The following is a 20,758-nucleotide window of genomic DNA, read 5'->3' as shown; positions in this document are numbered from 1 at the left end:
TAGATTTTCTTAAAAAAAAAAAAAAAGAACCATTATTCTAAAATCCTTACTTTGGCGCAGGCAGCCTCTTTTCATATTAATATTTGGAGGATTCTCATGAATAACCCCATCTTCCCTATTATTACTAATCAAAAGAACACTCCCCCCGCACCAGCATCAATTGGAAGAGAGACCACAAAGTCATTTAAATAGACAAAATGCATTCGGGGGGGGGGTCTGTTTATGTAGTAACTTTTTCTAGAGTAATGATCTCCCTCTTCCATGGTCTCTTTGTGAAAAGTATTTGAGACCTTGCATGGTTTTTTTGTTGTTTTTTTCTTAAAAAAATAGAACAATTGCAAAAACTAAAATTATTTATCATAACATACCCTCCCACCACATGACTCTCAAACAAACCTAGAACAAAAGAGAGACACAAATTCACACAACTTTGAAAACAAGACTGTTCATCATTACATATTGTATCACACATGCACCACATCTGCTAACCATCATCAGACAGGTTTTCTACACAATAAGATGCTTCATGTTTAATATCACAGATTAAGAAATGAGAAAAAAAATTCATGGAAGTTAATACCATTTTAACAACAAACACGATAGGATGTCTTTTGCTGGAATTCTTAAGCTTACCATAACTAAACATTGTCTGAAGTAAATCAGTGGTCTTGTCCCATTCACATACTGTGTGGTCTACAATGTTTACAAATTACCAGTATTTCATCACCGATCTGGGGGCAAAAATAAATACTCCCTTCAATAACTAATTTTTTAATATTACAAAAGAGACTTTTTTGTTTTGTTTTAATTTATGGAAAGAAAATCCTAGCTATATATACACACTGTACATGAGCCAGTTATCTCATTTTATGAATTAAGATTATTTCTTCACCAGATTTTCTGCAGAATCCTCAATGGTCTCCATCATCAAAAATAAAATAAAGAAAACAAGAAGGCAGAGAAACCTTCATTTCAGTGCTCTGTGTGTAAATAGGATGATGAATGTCCCATCGGCTCAGGGAAATGAAACAGACCAACTGCATACAAACTTCCCACTTATTTTCCTCACACAAAAAAGGATAATCATTCTGTAGACAGAAGGATATGGGAGTGGGCAACTTTGAGTATAATGAGGTGTTTAAAAGGATCCCAGAAAGCAGTTCCATATTCATGAGGACTGTCTGTGGAACAGGCTGTTGTTTCTTTATAAAAATCTGTAGCAGAACTCAGATTAAGTGTGTTACAGCTCTATCAGTTTAGTTCAGTTTTCACACCTGTTGCCTTACCTCACTTAGTGGAGAGTCTGCACTTGTATAATCCAGGGCTAGCTACTGCCTTGGCTTGTCGTTGTCTTTATGGAGTAAAGATTCAATAAAAGAAAAGGCTGCACCTGCTACATAGCAACAAACTGACAGAGTCTGAGAAGCTGAGACAGCTGTTAAGGCAACATGCTGCTACCTGCACTTCCCATAGGCTTTGCTGTCCCACAAGAACACCCTTTTCTGCTTTTCTTCGCAATTCCACTCTCCCCTCCTTTCCTTTCCAACAATGAGATTTATGATGTTGTCATGCTTGAGAGGGGAAAAAAATCCTTCTGACAGAGGCATTAATAAGCAGCAAACTGTGCAGAGTTCAAGATTTTTAATTCATTAGTCCTGGCAAACCTAAAATACAAACAGACTTGCTTCACAGGACAGGAATGTTTTCAGCATGACCCAATCAGTGTCTGTGTCTATTCCAGCAAACTGGCAAAGATAGCATGACTCCAGTCAGCAAAAATGTCTGTGGCTCGAATCAGCTTGGGGTGACATTGCCAACTTGGACTGGCTACACGCAAACTATTAAATGATAGAGGCAACTATCAAAGCTAACAATGAGGATGAGGCTTGGTGTTTTAGGCTAGGTTTGTAATGGCTTTGGTAAAGTGCCTAATAACAGACTAACAACGGATGATAGAATTATTATATTAAAGAGACAATGGATTAATTTTAGTAGTATATTAGAGTCCTGTATAGTCTTCATATAAGTACATTTTGAAGGCAGATTTATTTACAAATATTTTGGACAGGAATTGAAATTGCAATTGACTTAAAACTAACAGCTTGTAGATTCTGCTGCTATTTCTGACACTGCCAGTCAGTTTTGTAACTACAAGCAAAGTAATTAGTAACTGAATATGGAAATGCTGTGAAAAAAAGCAGCAGTTGTCCAGACTGATGCAATTACAACAAGCAAGCTTAAACACCCTGCTGGCTGTATGTATTCTTCTGGATAACTGCGATCCCTGAAAGTGCAAAGGATACTATAGGACAGGAGATTGACTGACAATATATCTGCTGCACCTATCATTATACTGTGGGGTTTTTTAATTAAGAAAAGCCTGTCTCTTTCACCAACAGCAGTTGGTCCAATAAAAGATATTACCTCACCTTTTCTCTCTGACATCCTGGGACCTAGGGACCAACACAGCTACAACAACATTTTTAAAAAAAGTTAGTTTCCCTACCTTTAAATATTTTTTAAAAAACAGTAAATTTAATTTGACAGGTTGTCTCAAGGACAGCCCATGTGGGGCCAGATACTCTGGTTCATCTGAGGCATACTAGACGCAGAAGCAGGGGGAGGCGCAAAGGTGGCATTAAATCAACTTTCTGTCTCCCCGCACATCCTGGCATTGGCCAGGAACTGATCCAGTCTCAGCATAAATAAGAGCTATCCCTTGGCTGCTCTAATTTACACCTAGCTCCCTGTGACCCAAGGGGCTGGTTCACACCTGGAGATAGCTGGGGCACAGAGCCACCCTGCTTACACTCCCTTTTCTCCAGGAAAGACCCCTGTGCTGGGGACTTGGAGGAGGTGGTGTGGAAGCACCACACAGGCTCTACAATACCTAGAGATTCCCCTGATAGCTGATTAAACCTGCTTTCTAGCTTCACTGTGTCACCAGAGCAGGAACAAGAATCTGACCAAGGGAATCCATTCCATGATTTCAAAGCATCAGCATGCCCCGACTTCTACACTCATGAGGGAGCTCATCCATCCATCCTTTCTTTCTTTTTCTTTCTCAGCTGTAAATATACTTCTAAAAAGATATTTATAAGAATCTCTATTTATCTCATTTTGGAGGAAGATTTAGCTTTGTTCAGAACCACTATTGTTACTGAAATTTCACAATAAAATAGCATTGCAACTTAATATTGATCTCAACGTGGGATTCTTTCTCCAACTAGAGGACTAATTATTTTTGAAGGATGTATTTGGTTTACAGACATAGGGTGAAAACCTGGCCCCACTGAAATCTATATTGAAACTCCCATGGACTTCAAGGCCAGGATTTCTTTCAGAGGGCCTGATTCTCTCCTGTTTTGCATCGTGTGTAGTTACTTACACCTGTTGAAAGTGATGTAAAATAAATCAGATAGATAGCATTTATATCTAGTTGAAAAAGGTCTGAATGAACTCACAAGGTTCAATGCAGTGAAGAATAGATCCTATATAAGGTATTTCTAAGAGGCATAAAACCTTGGTGTTTAAGCACCAACAAGACTTACCTTCACTAACCAAGACAGCAAGATTCCTAATCACTCACTAACGTAGGTCAAACTCATGCAATCTATCTGGTACACCCAAGATGAAGCAGAAACAATGACACATGCATGACACATGGATGACTTTTCAAAATAGTTGACTGACAGCGCACAGCTACCAGATCACATTGTATATAGTGCATGTATTTGCAAATTCAAAACATAATATTTTGGTATTTTTCTATCTATTGTAAGCAAGTTACATCATATTCTCCATTTATTATATATCAGTGTTTCTGATGAAATTCCATATTACTCTTCACACATTTCAAAAGAAGACAGTCTTAACAGTGCTTAACTCCAAAAACATAAAACAATTCTTGTGCATCTTTTTCAGTCAGTTTAGTACCATGCAGGGCTGCAAGTCACCCTTTGGGACACAGAAACTATATAAACCAAAAAAACCTTTATCACATTTAAATTTCAGTGCTTTATACATTGATTAGTCCTCTGGAACTACTGCTGTATGTACTATGTGGATGACAGTGTAGTCTGACATTTTCAATACAACAGTGGGAATCAAGAATCCAGGGGTTTATCTGTCAGCCCTTACTCATGTGAGTAGTCCCACTGAAACCAAGCACACAATGACATGGACTTCTGTGACTGCATTGATCCTGATTTGGTGGTCATGTGGTTGTCCATCTAAAGAGCTCCTAAACAAACTAGATTTTTAAGACATATTTTCAAATGTTTGAGTTTTCATTTTAAGAGGAGTTTTCCCTGATTCCTCCGAGACCCTATCCATCAAACCTCAACATTAAGACATTTTACATATACAGCACTGTATCTGAAATATTAGGTTGAATAATTACTATCATTCTGTAATTATTTTATAACCTGTTTACTATTGGGAATATAACATAACAAAACATTCAATTAAAGCTGAAAACAAGCAATAACATGCACTCATATAGCACCTTTCATATGAAGTTCTCAAAATCACTTTACAAAAAAGGAAAACTGACTCTTAGTGAAATTAGGTTACATGTTTAAATTCCTATTAAGGCACTGTAAAACTTGGGAACAGACTCTAGTGGCCCAATCCCATGGCTCTTATTCATGTGAGCAGTCCCATTGCACTCAAGAAAACTACTCCACGATTTGGTGCAGCACTGTAAATACTGGTTCATAACAGGCTGAATATACACTTGACAATAATCTCTATGAAAAGTTCAGAATGCTGATAATCCCTCCGGTTTTTCCGGTAGAAGCATAATAGTGGTGCTGTACCCTGTTTTCCTGCCAGCCTGCTCTTAGTCATCAGATGTTTGGTACCCGAGCAAAATTCTTTTGATCCCATATCACATTATGAAACCTGAACTCCTCTAGAAGAGTGACACACAGGATATCAAGTTTTAGTCATCAAAAGATTTTGAAGTAATCATACTTTAAATTAGACGCACTGCATCTTATTGATATCTGGTACAAGTTTGTAATTTTTTAAAATAGGAAGTATCAATTATTTTACACATGTATAAAGAGCAGTAAAATGATCAGTGTTTGCTATCTAACAAAACACCTGTTTCCTTCCCTTTTATAGCTGTGCTACTTTCAATTCATGTGAGTTTCCTAATATGAATAGTATTTGGTAGCATATGACCTCATTCAAACTGAAATGGTGTTTCAGAGGTTGCCAGTCACTATTTAAAAATACACTTAAAAATATTCTAACACATGGATGATGTTCAAAGGAGATGTTGAAAAACATGCTTTTCCTAGGGAAATTTTCATTTCACTGTTTCATCTGAAAAGAACACAAGACAGAATACAAACAGAAATTAACTTGTTTTTTTACAGTAAAAACTGTTTAAGGGTCCAATCCTGCAAAGTTGCAGAGCACCCTTGATGTTCACGGAGATTGATGGAAGTTAAGGATGCTCTACACCCCACAGGACTGAGTTCTGAAGGAGGAACAAATAGTAACAAGACAGATTCTTTAACTACACATCACATGCTGAATCACTGAAGCCAACAGGATTGCCCGGGTGTGAGTTGGCACAGAATTTGGTCAAATAAAAATATTTCATGAGTGCATTTTTTGCCTGATCCTGTACTCCATTCCCCGCCAAATGTTCTATTGGGGAGTTCCTCTGAATATATAAAATACAAGGTCTAAAATATTGCACTGAAAGGGAATGTGCAGTAGGAGGTGGTGTTTTGTGCATGTAAAACATTTTTCATTGATATTTTTCTCCTTCAGATTGAAAAAAAATGTAGTTGCATTTGCAGGGTGAAAAAAACTTAGTGGAAATTTCTATAGAAGTGAAATACTAACCAAATGTATAGGAAACTGAGTTATACCCAGAAATTTGGCACAAATCTCTCTCCCCTTTTCGTATATCCCCCCATTCCCCAACAAGTGGGGACAAACACTGAATAAATTTAAGCTTGCTATTTTAGAAATCCATTGTTTTTCCATCAGTTAATCCTTTTCTAGTTCACTAAAGAAATCCCAGAATGCATCATTCTGTGATCTCACTGATACAATTAGTCCCATGCAATCCATTATAAGCAAGTTAAACTAATTATTTCTGTGCTGAATGCCCTCAGTACCTTGGCTGGGCATTTAACACATACTTTGGTGCTTGCATGATTACACAATTTTTGATTTTAGCTTTGCAATTTAACTTTAAGAAATGTATGGCTATAATGAAAAAAGTGTTCCAGATACTTCTGATAAAAACATTCAGAACTAAGTTTTTTGCTTACAACCTGTACAACTTCATTGACTTTTAAGGTGCTGCACATGGTGTCAGTGCTCAGTGTGAAATGAATATACGTACACCTCTACCTCGATATAATGCTGTCCTTGGGAGCCAAAACATCTTACAGCGTTATAGGTGAAACTGTGTTATATTGAACTTGCTTTGATCCACCGGAGTGCGTAGCCTTCCCTCGTCCCTCCCCCCCCGACCCAGAGCACTGCTTTACTGCATTATATCCGAATTTGTGTTATATCAGGTCGCGTTATATTGAGGCAGAGGTGTATAGATCAGTAAAATGTCCTCTGCCAGTTAGCACCAAGAGGTCCCTGGATCACAAAGGAAGCTCAACCCAAAGGACCCTTACTGCATGCTCTGGTGTTGGTAGTGTCGATACTGTGTCCAGTGCCCTCCGGTCATGACCCATGAGGAAGCAGAGGAGGAGGAGGCAGCTGAGCGCCACAGTCAGAGGGGTGGCTGCTGGTGTGGACTATAGGGCTTTTCCATCCAGTGCACTGTCCTTCTGGGATCACTTCCACCAGAGATAGGGGAAGGGGACGGCTTGGCTATGGCATCAGTTCATTTCCAAACCTGCCTGGCTCCATTCTTGCCTGAGGGAGGGGGCTGAGATTAGCCCCTCCGACCTGGGCTACTAAAACAATGCCTGCAACTTGCCAGCAAAGCTGACCTGTTCAATCCTGTCTGGCTTCTCTGCAACTAAAGGAAAAGGGGACTGAGATGAACCCAGCCAGACTGGATTGAGGGAGAAACTGCATGCTCCATCAAGACACTTGGTTAAGGAGGGAAGCATGAGACACAGACCTTCCCTTTTGCCTCTGGCTTTCTCAGTCTAGATCCCTCTTGAAGCCTTCAGCAGCACTAGTAGCTGCAAATGCCTCAGAAGAGGAGGTGCAGCTGAGGAGACAATCTTGTCAAAAAGGCAGCCTTGGGCCATGACTGGGACTCAGATAGACACATTAGTGAGATGATTTTTTAGTCAGAAATTTGAAATCAAGTTTGGAATTTCCTCAGAAGAGCTCTGCAGAAGCAGAGCCACCAGCCAATGGGGAGACAGAGAAAACCAGAGAGAACTTCAGGGGACAAGGTGCTGCCCTGCTGCCAGTGACTGACTTGTCTAGTTCTGCCCCCAAGCTGCAAGCATGATGAAGGATCCACTGGAAGGTATCGGTGGACCTCAGCATGATGAAGAAAGGTGGTTTACAGCCACGTTTCCTGAATCCTCCCTCTCCACAGCCATACTGATCACAAGCTCAGCGCAGTTAAGGATCATCTGTCCCTTGGTATCCCTTAGCTAAATAGGGATCTCAGCTTCACCATATTTAACTCTCACCATTGGGTCAATAAATCTTGGTATCCATCTAAACCAGGGGTAGACAACCTATGGCATGGGTGCCGAAGACGGCACACGAGCTGATTTTCAGTGGCACTCACACTGCCCGGGTCCTGGCCACCAGTCTGAGGGGCTCTGCATTTTAATTTAATTTTAATTGAAGCTTCTTAAACATTTTTAAAGCCTTATTTACTTTACATACAACAATAGTTTAGTTATATATTATAGACTTATAGAAAGAGACCTTCTGAAAACATCAAAATGTATTACTGGCACGCGAAACCTTAAATTAGAGTGAATAAATGAAGACTCGGCACAGCACTTCTGAAAGGTTGCCGACCCCTGACCTAAACAAATTCAGGGAAATAATTTCTGTTCTCAGGTGACACCTGGAGTAACTGCACCGATTTAATTGGATATTAAAGATTCAATTGTCAACATTATGCTGATGATAACAAGCAAGTGCGTACACACAAATAAACACTCAAAATCTTAAACAGAAAATGTTGTCACTAAGCTTCCCTGCTGTCAGGAAGAAATAAGCATTCCTAGGATACAAAGTTAAAAAGCCCAGCAGCAGCAGCAGCCAATGTCCTGCCTTTCATTAGAACTGCCACTCCTGTTACCGCTACTGGAGCTGCATCTGCAGTGGCACCAGTCAGAATTGTAGAAGGGAAAGTGTAGGGTAGGCAAATGCAAGACTCATCAATTTGCAGAAGTTTGTTCTCAAAAAATGCAATTTATATCAGCCCAGCCATCCCTTTTCCTTTTCTATAAATATCCACCCTCTCCCTGCCCCCCAGGAAAAGACAACATATGGACTATATAGCCCATCAGGGGCAGAACAGGAAAGATAGCCCAAGAATACAGCAGCTTAAAGTTCTTGTGTTGGGCACCTGGATACCACAAAGTGATTGGTACATTAGAGATAGGTGCATTTGTTACATTTAAAAAATATTAAAAAACATTATTAAAGTTGTGAAGTCAATAGTTAACAGAGCAGCATTAACAAACTACTAGAAGGTACATAGCTATATATATAGAAATCAATACACAAGACTAACCAGCAGGTACACAGAACCCCAGAGTGATGCCATATTATGTCACAATGGGCAGCAATGTTTCTAGGCGATGTCTACATAAGTTATACTGACAAAAGTGCTAATGTCACTCAGTGGTGTGAAAAAACCACCCTGCTAAGCGACATAAGTTATACCAACAGAAGTGCCAGTGTGGACAGCCCTATGTAAGCAGGAGAGGCTCTTCAGCCAACATAGCTACCACCGCTCATTGGAGGTGGTTTAATTATGCTGACGGCAGAGCTCTCTTCAGTCAGCACAGAGCAGCTACATGAGCAATCTTACAGCAGCACAACTGCATTGGTACAGCTGAGCCGCTGTGAGACTGCTAGTGTAGACATGGCCTAAAAAAGTGGTATTTCCAGGAATGACTTCTCTGCATTAGTTAATTAGTGTTATTATAAGATGTAATGTTATTCTTAGAAATGACTTATCTTGATGCTTCTTGGAGACAAGTAATGCATGGTGACAGTGCCCTCAGTTTCCCAGTTAGGTAGGCCAACAAAAAGCAGTTTTCCTATGTGCTTTCAGATACCCCACATTCACAGGCTTCAATGGTTTTAGAGTTTTAGCTGAACAATTTCTAATAACGTTGACTACAGCTCAGCAATTATGATCCTCAAATATACATACAATTACACTTAGAAAACTCATGATTTGACACAAAACATCCTTCTTTTGGAGCGCTCATAGTCCATTACTTATAATAGGTTCTTTAAACACACCACACTGAACCATGTATATAAATAATATTTATCCAAATATATCTGCTGCCCCTTAGAGGACACATTTTAGAAGTTCATTATTTCAAAGATGCAAACCAAGAGCCTTGAAGACCACAAGAGCTGAAGTTTCTCAGCACAACATAGGTTTGGGCCCATTTTGAAAGAAACAGTTCACAAATATGTGTAGTTGTACTTCTTTAAAAAAAAAAAGTTTCCTTTGCTTAATTTCTGCCTAGGGGTTGGTTCATCAACTTGATTTCCCTTCCCACTTTTGACTTACACTTTTTAATGAATGTCCAGTTTTTGACTTACAAGTGATTTTGTTCCTGTGCTTGTTAAGCAAGTTTTACAGCAACACAATAAGATCTCAGAGCTAAACCTATGTAATAATTTTTTAAGAGTTGCTAAATCTTTCAAAATAAACTTGGTTATAAACCATGTTCTGTAGTGTGCCGGTGTTCTACAGCTAGGGTGACCAGATGTCCCGATTTTATAGGGACAGTCCCTATTTTTGGGTCTCTCTCTTATACAGGTTCCTATTACCCCCCACCCCCGTCCCAATTTTTTATACTTGCTATCTGCTCACCCTAGGTACAGCCTCTGTGTATGCTCCCTGAATCCTGCCTCTCTTGGGTGCGAGATAATAATGGTATCACAGTAGTGCTGGTGCAACTGGGGTCTTCTATGCCCGTATGGAGATGGAAAGCAAGATTTGCCTTTAAGTACCTGAAATGGGTAGGAAAGTACCCATTAATTATGTGTAATGCCCTGATTCTGCAAGGAGCTCTATGTAGGTGGATCTCCATGCCTGTGTAGAGCCCCACAGAACTCAACAGAACTCTGTGCAGTTGGGCTGTTTTGCAGCATCAGGGCTTACATTTGCATGCAAGCACTGACAGGGGAACAGATCCTGATACACTTATGACGAAACAATTTTGAATTCTTGAAACCTTAATTTTGTACAAAGGTTAAACAATTCTGGAAAGAAGAAAACCTTATGTCCCCAAATCAACTTCCAGTACATTAAAGACAAAATTCATGCTTTCTGACACTATAACCAGTGTAATTAGGGATAATACTCCTTTTGCTATGGAATTGCATTTGTGTTTCATTATTTCAAGTGCAAATACCCTTTACTTAGCCCTCACTGTCTACACCTTTGCCCATATCAGAAGGAGCGCTCAGGACTGCATTAAAAGAGGGGTGCATTGTATGTGAGGGATGAGGTTCATGACCAGATCTATCCAGGGAGGGAACAGGGAAGAGTATCCACATTGTGCCGAGTTACAGTTTATATTATTAATGTCTCTATAAAATTTTTCAAACTCAGCTAAATCTTTGGGGATTGGTCCTGCTTTGTGCAGGGGGTTGGACTAAATGATCTCCTGAGGTCCCTTCTAACCCTAATAATCTCTGATTCTATGATTCTACAAAGTAACCATTAAGCTATATACATGGGATTGATTCCTCAATGCATTATTCCAGTTTCTCCAGTTTTACAGCAACCAATGGAGTGACAACTGCATAAAAACAGAGTAATGCAGCAGTGAATAAGGCCCATCATTCCTGAGCCTGTGAACCTCATAATGTAGTGCTGCTTACTATATTAACATTGTTTGTGTCATCGTGACTAAGTATTGGCATTTCAATTATAAATCACTATTTTCAGGAGTTACAAACTAACACAATGTGGTGCACAAAATCCCAGCCTATATATAAAATACATGCTACACTGTTTTTGAGTTATACAATGGGGGAAATGATCTATTTTAAATATTCATTTGCTAAAAACTAAACTTTGCAGGTCATAATTTGTAAACAAAAAACATTTACAAAGGTTGAATGTGAGAGTCAGTAAAGTGGAAAAAAGTTGACCTAATGCTCAAAAACATTGTTACACTTTCTTTACAGAAATCCTACACCTTTAAAATACACAAATGTCACTGAGAATGTCTGTAAATGAACACAGATGTCTGTAAAATGACCAAAAACTTCGAATGTGGGTGGTCTAAGAGCATCTTTGTTTTCACTCTGATGGTGGTCTTTGCTCTAACTGGCATAGTTGTAGAATGGCTGAATAAACCTTACCAATAATTTTGTATAATCTCTAAGGGCTTTTTGCAACAAAAAACATATATGACACGCTTAGAACATGTGCTCCACCTTTCACTGTTTCAAAATTGGTGTGATTAAAATTATGCATTATCATTATCCTGTATTATCTTAGAACTACCAGGATCAGCAAAATAGAGAGTTCACTTAGGGCTTGTCTACATTGGCACTTTATAGCGCTGCAACCTTCTCACTCAGGGGTGTTCAAAAACACCCCCCCCAAGCGCTGCAAGTTTCAGCACTGTAAAGTGCCAGTGTAGACAGTGCACCAGTGCTGGGAGCCACTCCCCCCGTGGAGGTGGTTTTTTTTATAAACTACAAAGCCATGTTAAAGTGCCACCGCGGCAGCGAGGCACAGCCTACATTTTAACGTTGTTAGTGAAGACATGTCTTTAATTCAACACAATAACACAAGAAGAATGCAGAACAGAAGGAAAGCCAGCCCATCTCAGTTAGCAGTTTTGCTTCCAATAAAGTACTTCTTTAAAAAACAACAAACAAACCAACCCTACATACACCAATTGTTTTCATGGCTAACCTGTTTTGTTTATCCAGCAGAGTAACTATTCTCAATAGCAAGAAGTCTGGATATCATTTCCCATACGCAGAGCCCTTCTCCAGTTTGTAGGGATATCTGCTTGTCCTTACATTTCACAATGGCTTAATAGCTTTCTACCATCCACGTTATAATCTTCCAAATTACCTCCAATTTAATAACTTCATTTATGTATCCCTGAACAGGTTTTGGTCTTATTGCTCTTAAGAACTATGCACTGTTTGACAATATTTTCCACAGATGACATTCCCCAATCCTTCATTTTTATTTCATATTTTCTCTATGATGAACTGCAGGTTCTTAGACTATCTAGTTATTCTGAATTGTATTGTTCTTCCTTTATTATGATTGCTCCTTTTGTAGCATAAAGCACATGAATATCTGTTCCTCTTTTTATGCTTCAGTTCCTCAAAATGACTGGTTATCATCATGACTTGGCTAAATTTCAATCAGACGATTACATTCTGCTTTGCAAAATGTCCTTGCATTTTAGTTTATTAAAATACTCTTCACTTCCTGTCCTAAATTATGCTGTTCTAAGTTATAGCTCTGTACTATTAAATGGCTGCCATTTTCCATCCCAGAGGTAAGTGTCATGAATGGGTGAAAATGACTGCTGCATATGTAGTTTATGCATCAGGCTGTCAGAACGCTTCATGCCTACTGTCCCTACTTAAAATGTAGAGTCACTGTATTTATTTTTAAGCAATAAATTTGCCATTTTTCCAAGCTGTCTCCTCAAAAAGTTCTCTGTATCCAAGGTATTTCAGTGGAATTAAAAAACATGTCCCTACTTTTCTCCCTAAATGGAGATTTTCAGTATTCACAGGTGTGCTTTGGGAAATTTTGAATGAAAAATATTATATAATCGTCAATCATTATTTATTATTTACTAATACTCCCTTTTCTACCGTGTTTCAATCAAGATCTGATGCTGACATTCCCTATCTGTGAATATACTTTCAGTTCCTGCTTTTGGATATATATGCAAATATCTCAAGCACCTCAAAGTAGCTATTACTTCCAGAAATTTTAGCCCTATTTTTGAGGGTTTTTCCCTTGACATCTTGGGTTAGATTACTCCCTCATATAACTCCACCAAAGTCAACAGGAATTACATCAGGGATGAATCTAACCCATCATATTAAATACTTCACAACCTATTTACTTTATTCAAACTAGTAATGTTGTACGGTGACATCTAATAGGCTGAAACAATTTTAAGATACTTGGCAGCATATCATGATGGTCTTGCCCTCTATGGTAAAATATATCAGCACCTTGACCCATGCTGTGATGCCTCTATCCTCTGCGGATGTGGGTCACTGTATGTATGTATTGTTTCATATTGCTTGTTTGTCTACTTAGGCTCTGAACTCAAAGACCTTACAATCTATGTCCCCTCCTTGCTCCATACAGTGTCAAGCACACTCAACAAACAATCCTAGGAAACAAAAGATGAAAATAAAAAAAAAATTATTTTTAAAATCTCCCCTCAGTGAATTTCCTCTTAGATTCCTGACTCTTTTTATTCTCTCAGAAAAATTCAGGTCCCTGTTTCAGTACTGACCCTAGTCTCCAGCAGAGTCGCAGACGCACACTCATTCATCTTTAATCGTGCCCTGACTGAGTCAAACTTGACCACAACCCAATCTCCTAAATCAGCCTGAACTCTACAGTTCTCACATACACATAAAATACTAAGAAATGTGTGACAGAAGTATATATACAAGGAAAGATAGGGATAGAGTTGCAGAGTGAATTCTAACTCCACACCATTGTGTTATTAAAATACATGTATTATGCAAAATCCCCTCACTGCTGGGATTAAGCCACAATGCAGACTATTCAATTGCAGTTTCATGCTTTAAAAAGTGTTGTTTTTTTTAAACAAAGGGGCAAATTCTGAGGTAATATGTAAAGTGGAGTAATTTACATGTTGGTAATTGAGTGTAAATAGATTTAAGGGAGTAAGATGTCCAAAAGCAGGAAAAATAGGCCACCTCCTGTTTTAAAGTACAACCTCCCATCAGCTGCTCTTTCTGCTACAAACACTATTCCAGCCTCTAAATCTGTAAATTCATTCTCATTACTATGGCTAGTTGAAATTTTTGACAAAAATGTCTCTTCAAACTACACATTTTTTTTGCAAATTTTTTTGTATCATTTGAAATTTTCCAATTTTCAATTAAACAATTTAATATAGCTGGATTCAAATTAAAATGAAAACTTCTTGGCTTTTGTTTTTCTCTGACAGCTTCTCTTCTACCCCTCCCTTTTTTCCAGTGGAAAAATCCAAGATTATTGATTTTGAATAATGTTATTGGAAAAAGTCAGAAAATTTCAGGAATTTTTAAAAAAATATATATTTTAATTTTTAATGGAAAAAAATTTCCATATTTGACCAGCCCCATCTAGTACAGAGAGTAAAATTCAGGTATAAGAAGGTATAAATTACACTTGGTAAGTCTAGGATAGCCTAAAATTGTGTAATGTATATGGTGGGGAGTGGAAAAGAGGGAATCTGGTTGATAGTGTTCAAAAGCACCAGTATAAAATATAGATTCCTATTTATTTATTTGCAGCTGAAGAACTGCCAAGCTACTTTTTTTCTGATTGATACAAAATAATTGTTGTTACTCTTCCTTGGCTTAGATCTTCATTTTTTGCAAAGATTGCAGCCCAGACACAACTGTTAAGAAATTACAACACTGAAAATAGTCCATAATGGAAATGCAACAGATCCTTACTGCAGTTATCGTCTTGTGAATGGTGATCCTAAAATACATTAATTTGGGGAAGATAACTTCCATTTCCCCCTTCTTAATTCGTCCCTCAGAAAGGCTTCGAATCACAGTGAACCAGGAAAGAGGGAGCCTGTGAACAGTGCTCCTGGATTAATACAAAAGTGCTGCTCAGGAACAACATTAAACGCTTTTCCTTCCCTTGAGGGCTCAGTTCTGTTGCTTCTAGAACACTCCCAGCCTCTGCGGTCATTGGAAGCAAGGGAAAAGTCTATGCTCTGAAATTTGATCCCTCACATAGCTACCACCAAACTACTTGGGGCCTGGCCCAATGGTACACTGTAACCATCCGTGATGATCCTTCCCAGGGTAACAGATCAGAGAAAGAAATAAGGTCCTGTTGCCCTGCTCCAAACCTCATATGCAGACATATCTCTTAGCTCTATACCTGAAGACAGTGCCTCTACTGAAATTTTATTTCTCAACTTGCCTGTTTTGGGCTTCCAGTGTATTTACTGAGAGATCTGCCGACTCTGTAAATTGCAGAGCTGTATAATATGTTCACAACAAAAATTAGAGCTGTAGTAGTTTATGCCTGGCGTTATATGATATAGTTTGTGTCCCTTAACATATTCTCTGCTGTGTCTCTGGCAACATTTCCCAATTAGGTTCTTTCTCCCAAGCTCTTTTAACAAATTATGTGTTTGACTATGACCTCAAAACAAAGCTTCTGAAATCATTTCTTGACGTTTTTCTAATTACTATTTCTGGTTTAAAGTTTCTGAAAACTGTGCAAAATGTGTCTCTGGCTTGAAGAAAGCTAGCATAAAAAGTGAGCATGTATATAACGATGTTTCCTTAAAGTGAAGTTCTATTTTGAAAAGTGACTACAATAATAGCAACAGATCTTATCCGTACGTGGATTCAGTCAAACCTGCTGATATACCTGAAATGAGATGTTACTGCTTTTTACTCCTGTTAGCACCGCAGAGCAAAAACAACTACGACAATAGTGCACTCGAGTCTAATATTCTTGTGCGTTATCCACCGACTTAATTACTAAGTTTCATTTACAGAATCAATCAGTTTCACTTGTGCAACCTCACAAACGCAAACTGTTCTAGCACGCAGCAGCCCTGAATCTGAGCAGTAAAAACATAAGTTCTATGCTAGTTTAGCCCATACATTCACCCTGACCTGTGCTGTATGCAGTTCAGCTGAATCCAGGATCTGGTTAGTAGTATTCAGCTGACTTTCTGTAATTCCTTCTTTTGGTTATTAAAACTGATTTTCCAATAAAGCCCTACATCAGTGGTTCTCAAATTTTTCCATTTCATGACTAAGGCTATGATTTAGTCATGGAGGTCGCAGAAGCCACGGAATCCATGACTTCCAGCAACCTCCATGATTTCAGCCTGTGGCAGTCAGAAGCTGCAGGGTCCTCCGCCACCCGTGGGGGCAAGAAGCTGCAGGGTACCCCTAGAGCTCCAGGCCCCACAGGCGGTGGGGGTCTCCTTCAGCTCCTGGTTGCTATGGGCAGCAAGGGAATCCCCGAGCTCCCTGCCACCGTGGGCCCCTAGAGCTGCGGGGATACTCTGCAGCTCCCAGCTGTTGCAGGTGGCATGGGGCACCCACAGCTTCCGGACACCACAGCTGACGGGGGGACCCCCAGACCTGCAGGCAAAAGGGGTACCCCACAACCTCCATCTGCTGCAGGGGACCCTGGAGCCCTGACACCCAACTTGCGGTAGGGGCCCCCGGAGCTCCTAGCTGCCATGTAGCTACAAGCAGTGTGTGGACCCGCAGATCCCCATTTTGTCACAGATATTTTTAGTAAAAGTCAGGGACATGTCACAGCTTCCATGAATTTTTCTTTATTGCCCATGACCTGTCCCTGACTTCTATGAAAAATATCCATGACAAAATCTTAGCCTTAATCATGACTCCCTGTTATTTCAGAAAAACGGCTTTTAATTCCCATCCCATGGTTGCGGAACCCCCTCATCCATCTAGCCATATGGTCATGACCCCCTGGTTGAGAAACTATGCCTTCCATTGTGTACCTTGACCCTATCACCTGATAGCATGGGAGCTTCAACAGTTGCAAAGAATAATAAAGTTCTGTACGATATACAAAGAGCAACTTCCAGCTGAGACAGAGCCCGCACAGTTCCTACTGACTTGCCCAGAGAAGGTCTTTCATTTGGCTCACCTGACAGACTTCCTGCCCATGCACAGTGGATCAAACACTGGTCCTGATGAAGTCAATTGACCTCAAAAGTACTAACATTTGGTTCTACAATTGCTCTTTGGGTCTTGGCACAAAACAAGTCTAAACACCAAATGTGCTAATTGGTCAAACCCATTTCACTGTTTGGTGACAAGCTAGCAGACACAACAGGTACAGACAGCAACAGCGCTTAGGCTATCAGAAGTAAATCATATGCAGTTTTGATATGATCACACTGACAGTTTCCACACACTGGAAGCTTACTAATGGAAAATCTGTTGTGAATACTATTCAGGGCCTAATCCTGCTCCAAATATAGTCAAGAGGACGACTCAGGATCAGTATCATTAAGTATGCAATCAGTATTCAGACATGTATTGTTTCTTACAGTGGTTTCAAAAAAAAAGTAGAAGAGAGGAGACTCAGTATGGCCAGATCTGAAAACTGTTCTTCCATAAAAGATGAGAAGCAGCTGGTATTCAGAGTTGATAAGATAAATACTATTGATGACAAAGAGCAGGTGTGCCTAGTAACCCTTTATAAGCAAAAAGACAGGGACATCTTCCCTCGTTGGATGCTGTTTCAGAGACCCTAACATTTATACACAGGGTCCAAATTAAAGCTGGCTCATATCCAACATGGAGAACTGCTGACACTGCTGAGTTGGTGCTGACTACTTGTTTTCTGAAACAAGGCTGTCACCTTCAGTTCCTGTCTATTGCAAGTGAAGTGGTACCCTGAAAATTCTACATACAGTACATTTTTCTTTATTAATCCTGTTAATTTTTATTTAACCCTTTCATTCTGCTGAATGTAGAACTGTTGCTAAGAAAAGACTTAGTCAATTATTTCACATCTGAATGTAATAAATATAATGCAGGACTTATATAGCTCTCTGCATTTTCACAGCCCAGTACAAACATTAATGAATAAATACTGATTCTATGGGCACTATAAAAAGAATGTTAAGTATACATAAATGCATATTAGATCACTGATTTCCTAATCTATTACTGTTTACACATGTCTATTACACATTACTGGCTTTAAACAGCAATGTGACATTTTAGTTTTTTAAAATAGTTTTTCTATAAAATGGTTTCTGTCTAATTCCTTTTATATATGCGCACGTATTGTTTTTGCCGTGCTTAAGTGTAACTTCAGCAGCTATCCACAGCAGTTGTCATTCATAATAAATATATATGGTAGTATATTATTTTTCTCTGCCTATCATTTTATGTTTAAATGAATATGTACACACGAGTGATTAAAACGAAGCCACTAAGAATACAATATGTAACAACCTACAGTTTTAGATACTGAGCTTTTTTGAGAGAGAGTAGTAAGTAAAGTGCTCTATGAACCAGGCTGAAGGAGGGAGCATAGTCTCCTGGTTAGAACACAGCACTAGGACTAAGCCTTGGGTTCTAGTCCTGGCTATGCCACAGGCTCATTCTGTGACTTTCAGTGAGCTACTTTAGTGTGCCTCAATTTTCCCATTGTAAAATGGAATAAGAATTCTTCCCACTGTACTGAAGTGTTGTGAGACTTCATTCATTAATATTTTTTAAATGTTTTGAGAATCGTGTATGAAAGACACTATATAAATTCAGAGGTCAAGATCCTCAGTTCCAGCCAAGGAGTGCACAACAGTTCAGAAATGGGAGGTGAAAAGGTGGCCTTTACACTCCTCTGATCCACTGCCAACTCTACGTTAGGCCAGTCTGCTAACTGATGGCAGCCCTAAGGGGTGATATGGCAACCAGGGATAAGTGAAATACAAGGGAATTCCCCTGGCCACACCAATGTTCCTCAGCCACATTGGCACCAGGGAGGTGAAGACTTTACACACTTTGGGCCTAATCCAAAGACTACTGAAGTCAACAGATTCCCATTCAGTGGGCTTTGGAATCTTCATACCACAGGTTCAGATGACACATAATTAAGAATTCCAAAGTTAACCCTCCCAACTATCACCCAACAGGAAAGAGGACAATACAAGAAGAACACGAGCAGGAAAATGCTTGGCCAAACTCTTTCAAGTTAAGGAGTGGCAAAAATATATATACTAGGAAACTCTTCTATAACCTCACCCTGAAATGATAAGACTTCTGTCTTTCTTGGAAGTTCCAAATTGCATCTGGCTGCATGGGCATCCTGGCCAACATGCTGGGGTACTATCTAGATTTACAAGATTACATACCTGCATGTCCCACGTGCCCACCAAGAGAATCTGTGGTCTTCTCTCAGGATCTGCACCCCCACTAAAGTTCTTCCCTTCAGCAGCATCACCACAAGAGAAACTTATGTCAGAAGTAGTAGCTTCTTTCCAGAAATTGGAGATTGCAATTATTTTTATTATTTTAATCTCCATAACTGGGATCTAGTACAGTTAGCTGCAAAAGTCTCAGTCATTCATTTTCCAGACTGTTGTCCTGTTCTAGCACTTCAGTTCTGTGATAAATACAGCCTGAAGCTCATTAAAATCTTTTCACAGTGTCGACTCTCTGGTTATCAAAATATCCCATAGATCCTGAGAAAACCTTCCTATCTCCAAAAAGGAGTGGTATGTCAAAACAGCAGCCTGGAAGCTTTAACTTCTACACCAGAGTTCTCTCCATCAGAGAATGCACTTACCGTGGCTGCTCGTACCATGTCTCATGTTGGTTCTCTAGGTCTCATCTGGTTCTGGAACTCTTTCTCAAGCAAAATGGAGCTCACCAGTTTGCAAGACCTGGAGGAGATGTTGTCATTCTTTTCCAGGGGAGTCTTCCTACTCATGGCGCTAGAAAATTACAGAAACTGTAGTAAACATTTTATTTTCTAAGAAGAAGTGATCTCTCTAGGATAGTATTTTGAGAAGGCTAAAGGGGATCACAGAGTGATCTTGTGGCTTGATCTACAAGACAAAAGTGCCACAAGGTCTGGGACTGTCTTACTATGTATATATGTGGAATCTCGCACAATGTGACGCGAACTTGACTGGGACCTCCAGAAACTACTTCAATGTTAATACAACTAATAATAAGAGAGATTATAGTTCTCATTCCATACTCAGTCCTGTACTCTTTGTGATCTAACACCTCTGTGTTTCATATGATGGAGGATGAACTCTGCATATCTTTATAAAAATGAAGCATAGCTCTCAGGCTCCTGGCAAGTTACCACTGGAGCCCTTCATTGGTCAAGTTGGAGGCCCCTTGGCTAAATATAGTTTCAATTTTATAATTTCATCAGACATTTTTTACTTTCCATTTTCCAGCTGAAGACTCCTGGTACTGTACAGACAACTGGAAATGAAGCTACTTTTTTACATACTATTCTTTGCATCTTTGCAATTTTACCATCCTGAAATTTGATGAAACATGTGTCTACAGATGAACTGGGGATTTCCATTTGTGCAGTAATAGATTTTGGCTGGTGAAGGAGCAGACAACTGCCAAGAGCCAACTCTCTGACCTTTGGATGGTCCTCTGCTATGGCCAATGTCCCTGTAGAATATAAACTGAGTAGCTGAGTAGCTAAATAAAGATCAAGGCCAAGTCAAAGTCATGACTAGACGTCCAGCCCTGAACAAATATTTACTACCCATTCTTGACTGAATAGGAACAAAGGTCTATTTACTAATATTTTATATGATTTTAAAGTGTTCTGGCTTCAAAGCCATTT

General features: G+C 39.3%; 1 protein-coding gene across 2 annotated transcripts in view; it reads right to left on the bottom strand.

Moving 5' to 3' along the window:
- MAP3K7CL (MAP3K7 C-terminal like) overlaps positions 1-20,758 on the bottom strand; it is a 94,583-nt gene that overhangs the window by 68,099 nt on the left and 5,726 nt on the right. Inside the window, exon 2 of one of the 2 annotated variants that reach the window (XM_050962303.1) lies at positions 19,727-19,874. In XM_050962303.1, the coding sequence (XP_050818260.1) occupies positions 19,727-19,744 (18 nt within the window). In that variant the 5' untranslated portion in view covers positions 19,745-19,874. Of the gene's footprint in view, positions 1-1,286; positions 1,609-19,726; positions 19,875-20,758 lie in introns of those variants that run through there. The other variant, XM_050962312.1, reaches the window with a different exon arrangement.

Source organism: Gopherus flavomarginatus, chromosome 1, assembly GCF_025201925.1.
Source record: "Gopherus flavomarginatus isolate rGopFla2 chromosome 1, rGopFla2.mat.asm, whole genome shotgun sequence".
Classification (NCBI taxonomy): domain Eukaryota; kingdom Metazoa; phylum Chordata; order Testudines; family Testudinidae; genus Gopherus; species Gopherus flavomarginatus.
The sequence above is the reverse complement of the archived record's forward strand: the minus strand, read 5'-3'. Positions and strand labels throughout refer to the sequence as shown.